This window comes from Coregonus lavaretus, assembly GCF_964263955.1.
Source record: "Coregonus lavaretus genome assembly, chromosome: 13".
In the NCBI taxonomy this organism is placed as follows: domain Eukaryota; kingdom Metazoa; phylum Chordata; class Actinopteri; order Salmoniformes; family Salmonidae; genus Coregonus; species Coregonus lavaretus.
The window spans coordinates 15,754,529-15,773,430 of NC_140000.1; the positions used below are offsets into that span (position 1 = coordinate 15,754,529).

General features: G+C 42.7%; 1 protein-coding gene across 1 annotated transcript in view; it reads left to right on the forward strand.

The window, feature by feature from the left end:
- ascc3 (activating signal cointegrator 1 complex subunit 3) overlaps nt 1-18,902 on the forward strand; it is a 138,889-nt gene that overhangs the window by 14,954 nt on the left and 105,033 nt on the right. The window contains exon 7 of the mRNA XM_084174465.1: nt 17,970-18,177. Within this exon, the coding sequence (XP_084030591.1) occupies nt 17,970-18,177 (208 nt within the window). The remainder of the gene's footprint in view (nt 1-17,969; nt 18,178-18,902) is intronic.

Genomic DNA, 18,902 nt, shown 5'->3' on the forward strand with positions numbered 1-18,902 from the left:
CCGTTTTGTCTCCAAAGCCCCATACACTACCCACCACTGTGACCTGTACGCTCTTGTTGGCTGGTCCTCACTACATGTTCGTCGTCAAACCCACTGGCTCCAGGCCATCTAGAAATCACTGCTAGGCAAATCCCCGCCTTATCTTAGCTCATTGGTCACCATAGCAGCACCCACCCGTAGTCTGCGCTCCAGCAGGTATATCTCACTGGTCATTCCCAAAGCCAACACCTCCTTTGGCCGCCATTCCTTCCAGTTCTCTGCTGCCAATGACTGGAACGAATTGCAAAAATCTCTGAAGCTGGAGACTCTTATCTCCCTCACTAACTTTAAGCATCAGTTGTCAGAGCACCTTACCGATCACTGCACCTGTACACAGCCCATCTGAAATTAGCCCACCCAACTACCTCATCCCTATATTGTTATTTATTTTGCTCTTTTGCACCCCAGTATCTCTATTTGCACATAATCTCTTGCACATCTAGCATTCCAGTGTTAATACTAATTGTAATTATTTTGCACTATAGCCTATTTATTGCCTTACCTCCATAACTTGCTACATTTGCACACACTGTATATATATTTTCTGTTGTATTTTTTTTTGACTTTATGTTTTTTTTTACCCCATATGTAACTCTGTGTTGTTGTTTTTATCGCACTACTATGCTTTATCTTGGCCAGGTCGCAGTTGTAAATGAGAACTTGTTCTCAACTGGCTTACCTGGTTAAATAAAGGTGAAATAAATTAAATAATAATAATACAAAAAATTGGGAATACACTGACTTGGTTGGTGCTGAAGTGGTCTCCTCCCCTGTGCTAGGATATGTGTCCTGCTGTAACGTAGCTATGCTGATCTGCTCCTACCTCTGAATATACAGTAGCCTATGTAGTTCAGTGAAGTATCCTCTCTACATTATACAGCCCTCTATTGCTGTCCCTCTGTAGCTTGGAGATGACTGGCTCATATTAAGGCTGTTGCCCTTGTAGTTCACTGTTTTCCAGGCTTAGCCTACAGTACACTGACTGGTTTATATTGAAGTTGCTTCCCCCATGGCCTGTAGCTGAATTCAGTCAGTGATTTCAGTCTGTATTTCCAAACAGCATGGAACTGATTCTACTGGATGTCACTGAAGCTGTGTAGCACAGTGAACCCAGTGCCTGACTGTGTTTGTTATTTTTCACACAATGAACCCCATGCTGAGCTAGCAGTACCCCTCCTCGTTTCTCTTTCTTTCTTTCTCTCTCCTCTTTTAGGAGATGTTTTCTTCGCTTTCAGGCTGATAGTTGTTTTTTTACACTTAAAATGTGAACAAAGCTGCGAGTAGTTGAAGATGTGTGTGGGAAGATAAGGATGGATAATTTGTCATTGCTGGGGTTGTCGTCGGTTCCAAATCGTAGGCAGGCATCAAAGAAATGGAAAAAATATATATATGAAGCTGGAGTTTTAGTTTTTCAGAACGTTTCTTGAATATTATTTTATATATTTCTATCGCCGAAGGGATTCTAGTTATCTATTTGAGTCATTCATTTCCCACTAGTTTATTCAAATACATTTACAGCGGTGGTTGTGATACTGTAAATTAACCAACTAATCTAAAGGCCCAGTTCAGTCAAAAAATTAGATTTTCGTGTGTGTGAGAGAGAATACTGTGAAATTGTAAATTAGTAAATAGACCAAAAGAGTTCCAAACCTCTCTGCCAATAACAGCTAGTTTTCAGTTTTCCCCTCCCCACTCAGACCACTCCCAGACACTCCTAGCAAAATTCTAGCATGTTTCTTTTTTTTTACCATTTTCATTGAAAACAATCACAGTAAGGTAATTGTTACCCAGAAATGATTTGATATTGAGCTAAAAACGGCTGCATTGGACCTGTAGCCCTTTACACTTGAACACGGGTTGAAAATAGAAGATTTGGGCACTGATAAATGCCTAAATTGTAACTCAGTGGCTGTACAGAAACATGCTATACATGACGTCAGAGCTCTGGCTCTCTGCTTCACTGCGCTCTATGGGTTTTAGTGCAGAGCGATTAGTGCTTTTTGAGGTCGAGTCGGTTTCAGTTCGATTATTAAAAAATAATAACGGTTTTCGGTTTCAGTTATAAAAAATTAAAAAAATGCACTATGCATTATGTGGGTTGAATGCTGTAACCACACAGAATAAAACAATTAATAAAAGTCCCATGATGGTGGTGACTGCCCATTACTGTTTATCACTTTTTAACCATCATTTATTCACATTACTTTGTTTTGTATATTACATTTGTTTTATTCAATGACTTTATTATTTCATTCAAAGTCATCATCTCATCTCTATAGAGCTGCTGCCTATGCGGTCTGCCAAAATCACTATTTTAGTAGTTCTTCAAAGTACATAAGGCATACTTTTATGACTGCTGAATACCAACTATCAATGTATTTTCAGGTAGAGATACCTCGCATAGTCGATTGTGCATTCTTCTGTCACTATTATTTAGCAGGTGTAAAAGAAACACAGACCGGACATGTAAGCGTGCAATGGATTATGGTCATTGTAAATTACAACTCCCTACTACATCGTAGTTAGGGTTTGATCTGACTTATCTCTAGAAAAACTGCGCAGTGTGCACATTGAGCTCACAGAAAAAAACAGAACGAAATGGAATACAAATCATTTAACAGACATCTGTCAATTAGTTGGTTAAAAAGAAAGATGAACACCATTTTGGTTAATCGCGCGACAAGAAGTTGCCCCCATCCCTTCCACTAATTGGGCAACTTTTGCACTTTTGTTGTCTGAGTGAGGGAAATGCTGTACATTAGGATGACTCTATGTATTTTGAAAGATGAGACATTGAGAATGATAATAAATACCGCTTTGATGTTTTTGGTTAGGGTTAGTCTTACTGGGGTCCTACACATAACGAAAAATACATTACAGACAAAAGACTAACATGTAGTGTGTGTGCATCTATCAGTTCCACATACATGTCAGTACATAAACACAACAATTAGGTCACATGGGGGAGAGGCGCTGTGCCGTGAGATGTTGCTTTATTTGTTTTTTTAAACCAGTTTTGGTCTTCACTTGTGCTATATAAGATGCTCTCATGGCTCTGTATAATACTGTACATTTCCTTGAATTTGTTCTGGACCTGGGGACTGTGAAAAGACCCCTGATGGCATGTCTGGTGGGGTAAGTGTGTGTTTCAGTGCTGTGTGTAAGTTGACTATGCAAACAATTTGAAACACATTGTTTCTTATAAAAACAAGAAGTGACGCAGTCAGTCTTTTCTCAACTCTTAGACAAGAGAGACTGGCATGCATAGTATTTATATCAGCCCTCTGATTACAATGAAGAGCAAGACGTGCCGCTCTGTTCTGGGCCAGCTGCAGCTTAACTATGTCTTTCTTTGCAGCACTTGACCATATGACTGGACAGTAATCAAGATAAGATAATACTAGAGCCTGCAGGACTTGCTTTATTGAGTGTGGTGTCAAGAAAGCAGAGCATCTCTTTATTACGGATGTCATACAAGCAAGCCAAACACCTGTGAGTCCAAATGTTCACTTCACATTTCCATATTATTCCATGTTATAAAACTCATGTCAACGTTTATGATCACTATGTTTGATGTACAGTTACAAGATGACATGGCATCATACCCTTGGTTGTTCTCAACAGAATGAGCCTATGTTTGTCTAATGTGAAGAAAATGTGTCGCGGCACACACACTTGAATGCACTTTAATGACTTATTTCTATGTGCATCAAAATTATGATCTGTTTTCCCTGAATTGCATTGTGAAAGCCTAACACTGTAATGTAGTATTTTATAACTTAGCTAGTCATGTTGGCAATAGAACAAGCTTTCAAATTATGCCTTGTGACAGGTTAACTGTTGTCCTCCCCTTTGGTCGAATAATTTTTCCATAATCTCCAAATTGTTCCCTTTCAGTTGCTACCAAGCATATGCTTTTCATATTTCTTCTGGAAGAAACATTTCAACTTAGCCCTATCCGTATAGGCCAAATCCCACGGGTGTAAAGGGTTGGACTTAGTAAGTCAGGAATAAATCGTTATCAGTTTGTGTGCAATTGATTAGTATGTATATTTAATCAATCGATCTGTGTGTAGTTAAGCAGTATAAATCATTAATTAGCTATGGTTGGTTCTATGGTACCTGAGCCTAGGTGTGGTGTCAAGTACCAGGTCGTTTTGACCAGGGAATGAAGCTAAGGTTATACTGGGCAGGTAGACTCACCACAATGGGCTCTGACCTGATGGGACTGGATAGGTAGCCTAGATAAACACTAGCCTGTGCACAGTGGTACAAAACTGGTTGCAATGATGGCGTAATCAGGTTGTAATGATGTAATTTCAATCAGCTTTGACTCCATCTAGCGCTTCATTTGGCTCAGGGGAAGTTCCACCATGTTAGGCTATATCCACCTACCGGTATCTGTTTTCTTTACGTTAGCATTTTGCAACTGCAGGTGTTTGGGAGCTAGGTGAAGGGCTTAGTGTTTTTCACATCAAGCTCACTGTTGTGTTCCATGATACTTTATCCCTAGACCATACTGCATCCTAAAGTCTTCACTTCTTCTCCAGGTCACTTCCAGACCCTGGAAAACTTTAAAGAGTGTATAAGGGCTGATTGGCCTACTTTAGGTTAAGTGCCTCTTCCTCTCTTCCTCCTGTATTGGCCACAGAGAAGTGACACGCAGGACATGTTCTGGAATGTCTTTCTTTCCTTTCTTCTCTTCCCTTCCATCCATCCACGATTGACGTTACATGCATGGAGAGGAAGTGGTGATAGGCTTCTTCTCTTCTCGCTTGTCAAAGTTCACCTGCCTGCCAGACGGCTTTTGAGATTAGCGTTGCCTTGACGACAGAGGGGAGAGGTCAGGAGGGGCTAAAAGAGGCTGATTAAATTTCCCACTTTCTGCATTCCATCAAAGAAGAAGTGGGGTTTGATGGGAGGGTCTGGGTCTGTCCACTGCTGATTAGCTTTCAATTTGCAAACTCCTTAATCGGCATGTAGGTAAATACAAGTACTCTGCCTGATGGCTGTTTTTACAGATCTCTAAATGACAAATGAAATCTGTGCAGCATACTCCAACTCAAGTGATTCAGCTAGGTGGTACTACTGATGAAGGCAGGAGATGGCGAGACTCTTATCTTCTGTGATTTGCTTTCCAGGAAGGTTCTTAGGTATGGATAGTGTTCTATATATAGAATTATTATGACAAGGAATAGACTCATCATCTCTTCTCGAAGCTCTCCCTGAGTTTATGAGTAATGAAGCGCACACACTCTCTCTGGGTAAAGTAAAAAACTAAGGGATGGAATTTTAGTTGTTCATGGTGAACTTGATCATTGCTGACATGGTCACAAACGAGTTGGTATCTCTGTAGACAAACGGTCAGGCAGCGAATCACGCACTGCACCGTCAGCCAGCCCTCTCAGTGCTATGGAACTGTCTGGAACATGTTATACATATTAAAATGAGCCAAGACGTGGCTTGCAAGATGGTTTCGCTTTCTCTTTCACAGACACACACACTCACGCACTTGGTAGGCACACAGACACACGTTCACGCACGCGGTGGGCACACACACACACGCACTCACACGGCTGACACACACACACACACACACCACATCACACATCCTATTCCAAAGTGAGCTCGTTGGTTTACTCCCCTGCTCTATCGGCATGCTAGAGCACGTGTTTAGCTAATTGCTCAGTATCTGTTTACATTTGTTTAGAAAGTGGAAACCACAAGGGGAAAAAGCTCAATTTGAATGGAACAATTCCCCAATCGTATCTTGAAAACCCAATAGATGGCGAACGCACCAGCGCAGTAGCACACAGCTCACACTGAGAGCAAGAGAGTGTGCGGGTGAGCGAGCCACATGAAAGCAAAGAGGAGAGCGAGAGAAAGGAGGGGTGTGGATGTACTACCACTGTGTCAGTGGGAGCTAAGAGGGGGGGGGGGGGGGCTGGCAGGGGGTACAGACGTGACCTTCTTCCAAATGTAGCAGTGAAGAAAGGAGAAGAGCTGCTGCCTTTGAGATGGAAATGGCCGTGAAGGTAGAGAGGGCATCAGAGGGCTGGATGAAAAATTCAAAAGAGACTTTTGAGTCTTGATGGGCATTTGCTCTGAGAAAAAGAGGGGGAGAAAGTGAGTGAGAGGATGGACAGGCGCTGGCAGGTAGTTCGTTTTTTGTCTGTGATTTTTACTCTCATTCCAGTGTTACAGGGAGGGGAGGATGATCAAATCTGGTCCTCCTACTTGACAGATGAGGCCTACTTCACACACTAGCTCAGACTGGAAGGTTAATTGGTTAAGACCTATACAATCTTGTTGGGATTTCACATATTTAATTCACTGATAAAAACCATATTCAGTGGTTCCCCATGCTGTGTTCCTGTAAAGGACTTTGTGTCAAATGTTGCTGTAAACAGGGCTACATAAATACATTTGATTTATTGATTGATAAATGATTTCATATCCATTCTTGTTTTTCTACTCTCACCATCTCACAAAGAGTAGTCTGGTACAGAATATAGGCTCATTTTTATTCTTCAAATAGCTTGTCTAAATTTGGGACTTGACCACAGGTGTAGTGTGAGTACACAGTGCAGTGGTCCAGTCCTCATTTCCTCACGTTAACCCCAGCTCCCAGTGGGTCGGTTGACTGCATTCGATTAGGGATTAGGAATGGGCCTGAAACCGGGAGGGGGGAGTGATAGTAGTGTCACTGTGTCAGCACCACTGACCAGTCTCTGCTCATTCTGGGAGGACAGAAAGATGGGACAAACAGAAATGCATGTGGCCACCGGGAGGCTGCACGCACCTATGAGATTGGCTAATTTCACACTCTAACCAATCCTGTTAGAGATAGCTGGATGTACTATAGATTGATGTAGGAAAGTGGACTGACTGAGAGTTGGGCTCAGATGGGTGTATTTTTTATTTTATTTTATTTTTTTAACCTTTATTTAACTAGGCAAGTCAGTTAAGAACAAATTCTTATTTACAATGACGGCCTACACCGGCCAAACCCGGACGATGCTGGGCCAATTGTGCGCCGCCCTATGGGACTCCCAATCACGGCCGGTTGTGATACAGCCTGTAGTGATGCCTCAAGCACTGAGATGCTGTGCCTTAGACCGCTGCGCTACTCGGGTGCAGGACAGTGGACTGGGTGAGTGGTGAGACACAGGAGAGGCATGATGTACAACACGCTGACATGCTGCCGTCCAGGAGGGTGCAACATTACAGAACACACTGTGTAGAACAGATGGGATTAATTCAAGTACAATAGGGAAGAATGTTAGCTATGTTCATTAACGTTTCTACCTGTAGCTTTGGGAACGTTTGACCTACCTGAATACACACCAGCAGAGGAGGCTGGTGGTAGGAGCTAATGGAGGACAGGCTCATTCTAATGGCTGAAATGGAATTAATGGAACGGTATAAAACATATGGAAATTACGTTTGACTTAGTTTCATTTATTCCATTCCAGCCATTACAATGAGTCGGTCCTCCTATAGCTCCTCCCACCAGCCTCCTCTGCACAGCAGTGTCTGGGACTGGACTCCTCCTGCCAGGCAGAAGCCCTGCTGCTCTCCCATGGAGCAGAGGTTTCCCAGGCAGGCATCCTCTCATCCATTCACAGCCTGTTGGTTCACCAGCCAGGAGTGTGTTATTTCAGGACACTTGATCTGATCTTCACTGACCTCAGTCTCCATATGTGTGGTGTCAGTGATTTGGATGGCGGTGGTGTGGTGTTGTCTTTCCCAGCAGACAGTAAAGAAGGACGGGTTAGGGGGTGATTGGACGCATGCCCTGTTGTAAAGTAGAGCTGCCAATTAAACCTGCCTCTCTGTGCATAACAAAAAAAAGCAGGTCAAGATCGACGATAACACATCTGGCTGGGCAGGAAGGGAAGACATCTGTGGTTGACCTGCCCAGTCTAGTAGCCTTGTGATCCCTACAGCTGTGTTTGTTTGGGTGTATGTTCATGCGTGGGTGTGCGTGCATGCATGGGTGTGTGTTTGAGCGTGTGTCCAGTTTAGTAGTGATCCCTGAGGCTGAAGTAGGTGGGGCGATACCTGACATGAATAGCCTCCAGTTGTGTCTGTCTGTCAGTCTGTCTTTGTGTGTGTGTGTCTGTGTGACTTTCTTTGTTTGTTTCTATTTCTGTGCATTCAGGGACGCAACTTTGGTTTTAGAAGTGGGGGGGGGGGACATAACCTGGGGGGCTGTCCCTAAATAAAATTAATATTGGTCGACCAAGAGTAGTCTTTTCTTTTGACCAATCGATTGGTCTAAATGTTTTAACGTGTATTTTTCTGTTTGGGACAGACACAGCAGTAGGCTATTTGTGCAAGGGATAAGAAGTAATCAGGTATTTTTTGACGTTTCCACTGGATCAGAGCATTACATTTTTCCCTTTCATGCCAAGTGGTTATCGAAAGGGAGAAAGCTGGAAATATTGTTCAAATACTTTGAGGAACTATTGTCCTTCTCAATTGATTCTAAAAACAGACTTTGTTTACTTGCTGTTTGAGGTGAAGGAACATTTATTTGAGAAGCTCCACATCTCCATTAGTGGTGGTGAATTAAGACAAGCAGAAATCCCCAAATGGGCACATTTTATAGGCCTTCATTTGCACGCAGGCCAGGTAGACTAGTCCTACCTCTATTTGCGTAATCAGGTGCGCGTCCTTACTCAACATTGACAGGAGCGTTTCAAACAAAAGACAATGAATAAATTGACAAAACTCGTAAATGGAATGAAATAAACTAAAACCTGTTTCTCACAAGTGTAGCATAGGTTGTGAGTTCTGCAAAACACATGTCCACTCCGACAATGAGAACGGTAAATTACTGTAAAATAATATATTGACTGTATTACCGTAACCAAATAAACATTGCAGATGAGAAATTATGGGAATTAATGCTAAATGTAGTCTACTACTGGTGATATATGTAATGGGGAATTGATAGACACAGAAAACAATGCACACAATGAAGTTATGAAACAATGAATAACCACAATGGCGGGAGAGAGCGCATTCTGGAGAGAGACTTCCCTTGTGCATCTGAGCCACAATACCCATATTCTTGGACCGTGGCATCCTCGCAGCCTCCTCAGTGGATTAGTCCACTGAGACAGGCACAAATAAGACAGGTGTCTCGTGTGCATGTTTTCAATACAGACCCCTTTTGTCATACAGTATTCCATATAAAGCTCCCAGAATTTATGAAAGTTGCACAGTATACCCTTAATCTTGTAATAAATCAAATCTAGTGATGCATAACTTGACATTTCTGCCATCCATTGTGACATTGCGGGGGGAAAACCAACCTGCCAATTAATGGCAATGCATTTCTTAGCTGCTATAAATGCTAGGTTAGACAGTTTCTTCTGATAAGTCTCCAGTATCAACATTTACAAGCAAACAAAAACCGGGAGAAGGGAGAATCTGTAGACTTGCTGAGGTAAAATAACATACTCTTTGCCAGAATCCAGCTAGCCTTCACAAGATCATAACATATGCAAATATGTCCCCTTTTGTGTTTTACACCTCCAGCAGAGGAATTACATTTCTGAATGTGTTCTATGTATGTAATTAATGTCTGAGATTATATGAATATGACTGGGCATTCAAACATATCTGTATCCATCATCATCAATAGTTTCTCCCAGGTCTTCCTAACAATTTAGTTTGACATGGTTTGTGTCTTCGGGAAAAGCCTCTCAACCCTTCATACAGGTTGGAAATCAACTTTAAAGGTTTGTCAGACTGCCTTAAAATAGTTTCAATCTGGTCTTCCCTGGTTGCCTGACCCTGCTGAGACCCCTGTCACCATCTGATACTGCTCAGATAAGGCATGACAAAAAATTACCTTGGTGTGCATTTATACATTATATTTTCCAAGAATAGAATCTGTAGTTCAATAATTGAAATGACCATTATTCCCATATCCCAGACTGTAGCCTAACCATCAACTCAAGATGGAACTTTCTATCCATTCACTGATTCTTATAATATACTGCAAAATTCACCTGAGCTTCGTAGACTGGTCTTCCCTGGCTGTCTGACCCTGCTGGGACACCTGTCACCATCTGATCCTGCTAAGACATGATGAGCATAGTGTTGTACTGACTGTGCACCATGACAGTGTAGCCTGTAGAGCTGTTTATACAGTGTCAGTGTGAAAAGTAATGAATTAGCTAGGGAAACTGACAGATCAATAACGTTACATTGCTATACTGACTCTAATAAAAACTCACATTGTACTGTCAAAAAATGTGAACATATCGGTCTTCAATCATTTGGCCACTGGTTTCATCGTTTGATTCCGGTCTTGTGTGATTGAGACAAAATTAATAGCTAACGTTAGTGAGCTAGCTAGCTAACGTTAGCCAACTTTTGGCTAGCTGTAATGGTACATCAACTAGAGAAAACTAGCCAAGTTAATTTACTTCTGTTGAAACGGAAAGGCTACAAAAAATGTCCATACACACAACAGCTGTTAGATACTGCTACCTTACAGATTGCTAGAGCTGAACTGGCTGTGGTAGCTATTAGCTAGCTAGTTGAGAGGGGATGAAACATTAACTAACGTTACATGTCAGTTACACTACTAGCTCAGCACTTTTTTTTCTGTTAAGTCAAGCAGCAGTTACCTTGCCAGCTACATCAGCCAAATAAAGAGTAGCCAGTTTCTGCTCTGCTTGCTTTTACAACTCTGAGAAAAAGCTCAACACACAGAGAGCAGCTGCAGACCGCAGCACCGTGCTGATCCTATTAAGCCAGCCTTTCAGAAGCTTTGCCTTCACACAGCCTGTCCACATGCTCTGTGGTATCCGCGGTCCTAAAATACCATTTTACATTTACATTATTTAGCAGACGCTCTTAAAATGTGTGTTGTGGGCGGGGGGTCATGTCCCCAGTGAAAGTAGCGCCTCTTGTGTGCTTGTAAATGACTTTTTATGTCTGTTTCTGTGCATGTCTGATTCTGTGTAGGCTATGTTTGAGGAAAATTGTAAATTGGAATTTTAGGTAATGGTAATTGGCCAGCAAAAAAATTACTGTCATCATAATATATAAGAAAATGTGAAGCACATTTTCTCCTCCAGTCCTCACAGCATGTGCTGGAATTGAAATAGAATTCATAGAACGGGCATCCCCATTCAAGTCAATGATTGCATAATGGGTGGAATGGCTGCCATTGTGAGTGTACCCATAAGCAGAAAGTAAAATATGTGCTCAAATGTGTGCTGTGATTTGTTGATTCAACTCAACTGACATTACAAAAAATACATTGCATTGCATAAGCCACATCAGTTCACGTAATTTGAACGCAATTCTACATTACCATGGACATTATTGCATCACAATAGAAGGTAGCCATAGTCCCAGTCGGTATAAAATAGATAAAACGTCACGGTCCTGCCCGCCTGTGGCGCCTTGTCTCACAGCAAAAACGTCATGTTTTTCAAACAAAATTTAGTCAGTTACAAAACTACACTGAAAAAAATATCAACGCAACAATTTCAAAGAGTTACAGTTCATATAAGGAAATCATTAGGCCCTAATCTATGGATTTCACACTGGGAATACAGATATGCATCTGTTGGTCACAGATACCTTAAAAAAAAAAGTAGGGGCGTGGATCAGAATACCAGTCAGTATCTGGTGTGACCACCATTTGCCTCATGCAGCACGACATCTCCTTCGCGTAGAGTTAATCAGGCTGTTGATTGTGGAATGTTGTCCCACTCTTCTTCAATGGCTGTTCGAAGTTGCTGGTTATTGGCGGGAACTGGAACACGCTGTCGATCCAGAGTATCCCAAGCTTGCTCAATGGGTGACATGTCTGTTGAGTATGCAGGCCATGGAAGAACTGGGACATTTTCAGCTTCCGGGAATTGTGTGCAGATCCTTGCGACATGGGGCCGTGCATCATGCTAAAACATGAGGTGATGGCGAACGGATGAATGGCACGGCAATGGGCCTCAGGATCTCGTCACGGTATCTCTGTGCATTCAAATTGCCATCGATAAAATGCAATTGTGTTTGTTGTCCATAGCTTATGCCTGCCCATACCATAACCCCTCCGCCACCATGGGACACTCTGTTTACAACGTTGACATCAGCAAACCGCTCGCCCACACGACAACATACACGCCATCTCCCATCTGCCCGGTACAGTTGAAACTGGGATTCGTCCGTGAAGAGCACACTTCTCCAGCATGCCAGTGGCCATCAAAGGTGAGCATTTGCCCACTGAAGTTGGTTACGACGCGGAACTGCAGTCAGGTCAAGACCCTGGTGAGGACGACGAGCACGGAGATGAGCTTCGCTGAGACTGTTTCTGACAGTGTCTTCAGTTGTGCAAACCCACAGTTTCATCAGCTCTCTGGGTGGCTGGTCTCAGACGAACCTACAGGTGAAGAAGCCAGATGTGGAGGTCCTGGGCTGGTATGGTAACACGTGGTCTGCGGTTGTGAGGCCGGTTGGACGTACTGCCAAATTCTCTAAAAAGGCGTTGGAGGCGGCTTATGGTAGAGAAGTTAACATTAAATTCTCTGGCAACAGCTCTTGTGGACATTCTTGCAGTCAGCATGCCAATTGCACGCTCCCTCAAATCTGTGGCATTGTGTTGTGTGACAAAACTGCACATTTTAGAGTGGCCTTTTATTGTCCCCATCACAAGGTGTACCTATGTAATGATCATGACGTTTAATCAGCTTCTTGATATGCCACATCTGTCAGGTGGATAGATTATGTTGGTAAAGGGGAAATGCTCACTAACAGGGATGTAAACATATTTGTGCACAACATTTAAGAGAAATACATTTTTTGTGCGCATGGAACATTTCTGGGATCTTTTATTTCAGCTCATGAAACATGGGACCAACACTTTACACTTTGCGTTTGTTCAGTGTACATTTACAAAAAGTACCACGTCTAAAGATTACTTTTCAACATTGCCTGCTCCCGAGCGTTCTCACTACTTAGAAAATCGTAATATTGTAGGGCTTCCCTAATGCCCCTTTTCATGATGGTGCTAGCAGCCACCTGAGTGAGTGTTAGCTAGCTGCCGACAGGAACATTAAGCTAGCCAAGACCAACAATACAAACAAAAAGACTATACAGCTACATGTAGTGAGTGGAGTTAAACGGACTATACTAAACAAGTTAAATGTCTTACCTGTGATGAAATGTGTTCCACACGCTTAGCTACGTGTAGCTTACTTGGACACCGGGTCCCTACATTTCCTACTCTCCCACACCAAATAGCCTGAAGCCACAGGGCTCTTCTCACAGGCTCTATTTCCCTACGTGGGAGCATTGTGAACCGTAGGTTGGGATTTTTGACTTGATTACATGTGCATTGAACAACACAGCAGCTTTTTGGCATTGACAACGAAGTTGTCTCTTTTTCATGGGGGTCAATGGGAAATAATATTTGTTTTCCCCAATTTGTGGGCGTGGGTGAGGGAAATTCCTAATTATTACGTGAATATCGTCTTGGACTATTGCGAGTGTAGGCTACCCATGAGTTTACCAGTCAAATTGCCAGGTTTAGAGGTTCCAAGCATGTTCTATTCATTCTATTTTCTGTGTCTGCTGCTGCTGCTGCTGCTGCATTGTGGGGGGCGTTGCCTAGGCAACTGAATACTAATTTGCTTGTTTCAGCAAGGAGCAGCAAAGTTTAATCACGTTGTTAAGGCAATGGGTGGCTAGAATTCAAGGTACACTTAACCAGCATGGCTACCACAGCATTCTGCAGCGATACGCCATCCCATCTGGTTTGGGCTTAGTGGGACTATCATTTGTTTTTCAACAGGACAATGACCCAACACACCTCCAGGCTGTGTAAGGGCTATTTTACTAAGAAGGGGAGTGATGGAGTGCTGCATCAGATAACCTGGCCTCCACAATCCCCCGACCTCATCCCAATTGAGATGGTTTGGGATGAGTCGGACGGCAGAGTGAAGGAAAAGCAGCCAACAAGTGCTCAGTATATGTGGGAACTCCTTCAAGACTGTTGGAAAAGCATTCCAGGTGAAGCTGGTTGAGAGAATGCCAAGAGTGTGCAAAGCTGTCATGAAGGCAAATGGTGGCTATTTGAAGAATCTCAAATATAAAATATATTTTGATTTAACACTTTTTTGGTTACTACATGATTCCATATGTGTTATTTCATAGTTTTGATGTCTTCACTATTATTCTACAATGAAAAAATAAAGTTAAACCCTTGAATGAGTAGGTGTGTCCAAACCTTTGACTGGTAGTGTATATAATAACAATAATAGTAATAATAATAGTACTTTTCGGTCGTTACATGGACTCTTAACTGTCAGTTATGCGGTTATACAGTAATTATGCCAGCCCTAGTCGTACCTTGAAAATAAATAAAAAATTGCATGAGTTCTGGTGGCAATTACTGTTGGATCTGAGAGACGTAGCAGGAGTTGATGAGAGAGGGAGGGATAGTGAAGGGAGGTATAGGTTAGGCTAGTGGAATAGGTGCATCAAGAATGAGGGAATGTTGGAGTGAAGAGAGGGAGGAGGGGGAGTGAAGTAATGGGGCGAGAGGAGGGGGGGAGGGAGGGTGAGGTGCAGCAGGTAGAGCCGTTAGAAGAGATAAAGATAAGATCATTCAGACAATCAGCCGAGGCCTCAGGACAATCATCAGATCTCATCTGTTTTCAAGAGCAATTCTGTCTTCTATTGAACTGTTTTGACTCAGTCAGGGAGGCGGTCTCTGGGGGCTTTAACCCTCATTGTGCCACGTTCTCCCCGTTCTCGTTTCCGGGAATAAATAATGGCGAGAAACCGCTACATTATAATACATTATTTCTATGAACAGCATGAAGTGAATTGGAACTGTTAAATTATATGCAATGTTTAAATCTGGCTTCTCTGCGGCCTTCTCTGCTCTGTTATCTGCATGATCAATCATCAGCGCTCAGTGTGTGCGTGCTGTTGTAGCCTACCGTAGGCCTATTTACTTACACAAAGTCACCATAAATACAAAGTGCTGCGTGCAATGTGTTCTCCTACCATTCCATTGCAAACAGCAAGTAGGCCTACAGGCTATACAGATTAGCACACAAAAAATTGCCATAGCCTACCCTCCCCAAGAATCCCTCAACCTATCACAACTGGTGAGAGTATATGCAGAGAAAGTGAAGGGTAAATAAGCTGAGATGCAAAAATACTAAATATGCACGTGCGACGTATCAACTCTCTGGCTTCGTTCCTACATTAAACCAGTCATCACAACGCTAGCAGCCTACCATATTTACTCATAAAGTCCCCAATAGAAAACATTCCTTGGGCTGCATGGCTTCTATAAATGTAATTGCTTTCTATATGTGCATGCTACACATGACCTCTCGACCCCGTTACGGTACACAATACCCAATCTCAATCTCCATCTCACATTCAAATCTCTACTAACGTGGCACTGGCAGAGGCTTAAATATAAACGGTTGCTAATCACAAAACGGCAGATAATGTGTCCACAAAAGCGCTTGATGAAATCGACATTTGCACCATTGTTTCACGATGTTATGCTTACAAAAGCGGGCACACGCTTTTGGTCAGATTTGAAGGCAGTTGATTAACTGCGCTATCCATGGTGCTGAATCTCCGCTAGCCTAGGCCTGTTTGTTTAGCGTAGAATCTGATGTTCCCTGTGACACTCACCACAATAAGCTATAATGAAGTAAAAACAGCCACAACCTTCCCAAATCCCCCCAATAGCCAGGTGCAAGGGGAGAGAAAATGCTGAGGTAGGCTAAAACAAATGTCATTTTCACTGGACCTCATAATATTTCACCAGTCGGCCAAAAGTGCTCATTGTGCCTAGGCTGCCTTAAAGGGGAATTTTACCCTAAACCCATTTCATGTGTATTTCTAGTCAGTCCACCATGCATACGGTCTCGAAATATCATAAAAATATCATTATTTAGCATACGGTTGCATCATAGATATCGAAACACCCCGTCTGTCAAAGAATCAAATTACGTCACCATGCGAGACTTTGCACTTCCACCCTGATCTTCTTTGCCAGTGATTCCCAGAAAGCAGCACATGCTAGCTGACTCTCTCGGGCTGTTTAACCATCGGTGGATGTGTAATTCAAATGATTTGCTTTGATGTTTACTAGGGCCCTGCCCGAGCCCTACCCATGCCTGCGACGTTCAGGCCCTACCCTACCCAGGCCCAATTGCTTTTGCCCAAAACCCGAAATTAGAAATATCTTCCTCCGTTATTAAATCCATTAGCTGCTCCTCTCGGTCTGTCACTCGCTCCGTGCTCGCTGTGCATGATCTCTGCTCATGGCGGATCTGGATGTCTGTAAATATAGCAACAGCTCCGCTTGGGCTGCTCTGCTCAATGGCAAGACATGAAAGAGCACAGAGCATGGCTGTTAGCTACTTTTCGTCACACTAAACTCTGACAACTCAAAGAACATTATTATTTTCTGCGAAATAATCTCAACTGACTTATATTTGAAGCACTTTTGACACCTATGTGTTGAACCAAGTTCAACCCACACACCTCCCACTCAATCCAGTTAGAGGGGAATTTGGGGAGTTGTACGAATTTACTCAAATGGGCAGTTGGGAACATCAGGACTGATCAGGACATTCAAAGCTAGATATCTAGACTCCGACATTGTTTTGAAACACCATTTTTTGTGAATGTGTCTACTATGGACTACCTAAAACAACAAACCGCTGGGTTACCTGGGTTAAATTGTCCTTTAAAACTAGGCTACATCAGTGAAAGTGTGGTGACTTTGAGAGAACTTTGAGTTGATTAAAACGTTAGATTAATGTGTATATTTCTCCATTTACAGTGGTATAATCATGTCTGTTTTTTTTCTCTGGTATTATATGCTTTTAAATAGCACTTCTGGTTTGAACAGGAATACCGGGATACTGGTCATTTCTTGCAATTTTCTCGAAGTAATTTGGTAGATTCTCTGGATAACCCTAGTACACACACACACACACACACACACACACACACACACACACACTGTTGAAGTTATGGATTTTACTCACTTTTACTCATTTACGTCACTTGTACTTGTATGCTGTTAGGGTTTATTTTGCTCCTGTGATGCCCCCTCTCCCTGCTCAACAACAAGCTGGGGGTCTCATGTGGGCCCTAATCCATGCAGGGTTAAGTAAAGGATACATACATACATACATACATACATACATACATACACACACACACACACACACACACACACACACACACACACACACACACACACACACACGTTACAATATGAATTAATACTGAGGTCCTGGGGTTAGAAATCGTCCTTTCCACCTGGTGGCTACCAGAATCTGAACAGATATGGTTATTACAGTCTGGAAAAACACACACAGCCACTTGTCAGTCCTGTTGCATCGCAGCTCGGGTCGCACCATTAACTATTGACCAGTCTAGCAACCATGTCTGAGAAACAGCACAGCTGAAGAGTAGACAGTGGGGTGACTTCACCTAGACCTACAGCTATAGTATAGGCGCTATAGTATAGGCGCTATAGTATAGGCGCTATAGTATAGGTGCTATAGTATTGGCGCTATAGTATTGGCGCTATAGTATTGGCGCTATAGTATTGGCGCTATAGTATAGGCGCTATAGTATTGGCGCTATAATATAGGCGCTATAGTATTGGCGCTATAGTATTGGCGCTATAGTATTGGCGCTATAGTATAGGCGCTATAGTATAGGTGGTGGCAAAGTGTGTACTACATGCTATTCCATGCTTAGTTACCATATTATAAGCGCTCAATTACACAAGACAACATAGCAGCCTAGCTCAAAGAAACATTGAATGTATGAATGATGACCCAACTGTTTCTTTGCGACCTGTCGGTTTATAACCTTTTATTGATGTCTCTGTGTATTATTCTTGTGTTTAGATGGTAGTCGTAAAGGAAGTGGAGGAGAGGGGAGCAGCAAGCCCACTTACGGCTGTCAGGTGACTATCCAGTCAGGGAAGGAGAAAGAAATGATGAAGCTCCACCGGAGAGAGGAGAAGAGGGAGAGGAAGAGGGGGGAGAGACGCTGGGACGACACCGAATCCTCCTCCGACCTCTACTTTGACCCCAAGGAGATGAGAGCTCAGAGGTGAACCACCACACTCCGTCTCTCGCTTGCTCGCTCTCTAGCTCTTCTCTCTCTTCCCATCTCTTTCTCTCTGCCTCTCTCTTTCCCTCTCTCTCTTCCATTTTCCCTTCTCTCTCTGCTCTATTTCTTTTTCTATATCTCCCCCTGTGATCTCTTCTTTCCAAATGGAAACACCCTTCTGCATTTTTCATCGCTGCTCGGCTGCAGGTAAAAAAATAAAAAAACACTGCTCCTGGTCACATTTTTTCTGAAAGTTTAATTTCAGCTGATAAAAAAGCAGCGCAGTGATCTGTTTAATTAAAAACTTAGCCGGTCCAAATCCGGCAGACTGTGAGGGAAGAGATTAGCAGAGAGGTAAGCCACGTTACGTTAGCAGAGAATATTATTACTGCAGCGCCTCACATCTCCACACCTCTCCTGTCTAACAGCTCTCAACTCTAGTATCCATCCCCAATCACAACCAACCACACATTAAGCAGGTGTAACTATGGCTGTTCTGCTGTTCATGTGGATGTGTGTTTTGTGTTGAAATACTTTTCTTTTTTTTATGGGTTTTATGTATATAGTGTTGTGTTTGATCCCGGTTTTGTTATTGTTGTGTCACGGTTGTATTATGGTTGTGTTGTTGTTGATTAATGGTTGTGTCAGATCATGGTTGTATTATGGCTGTGTTGTGGTTGATTAATGGTTTTGTCAGATCATGGTTGTATTATGGCTGTGTTGTG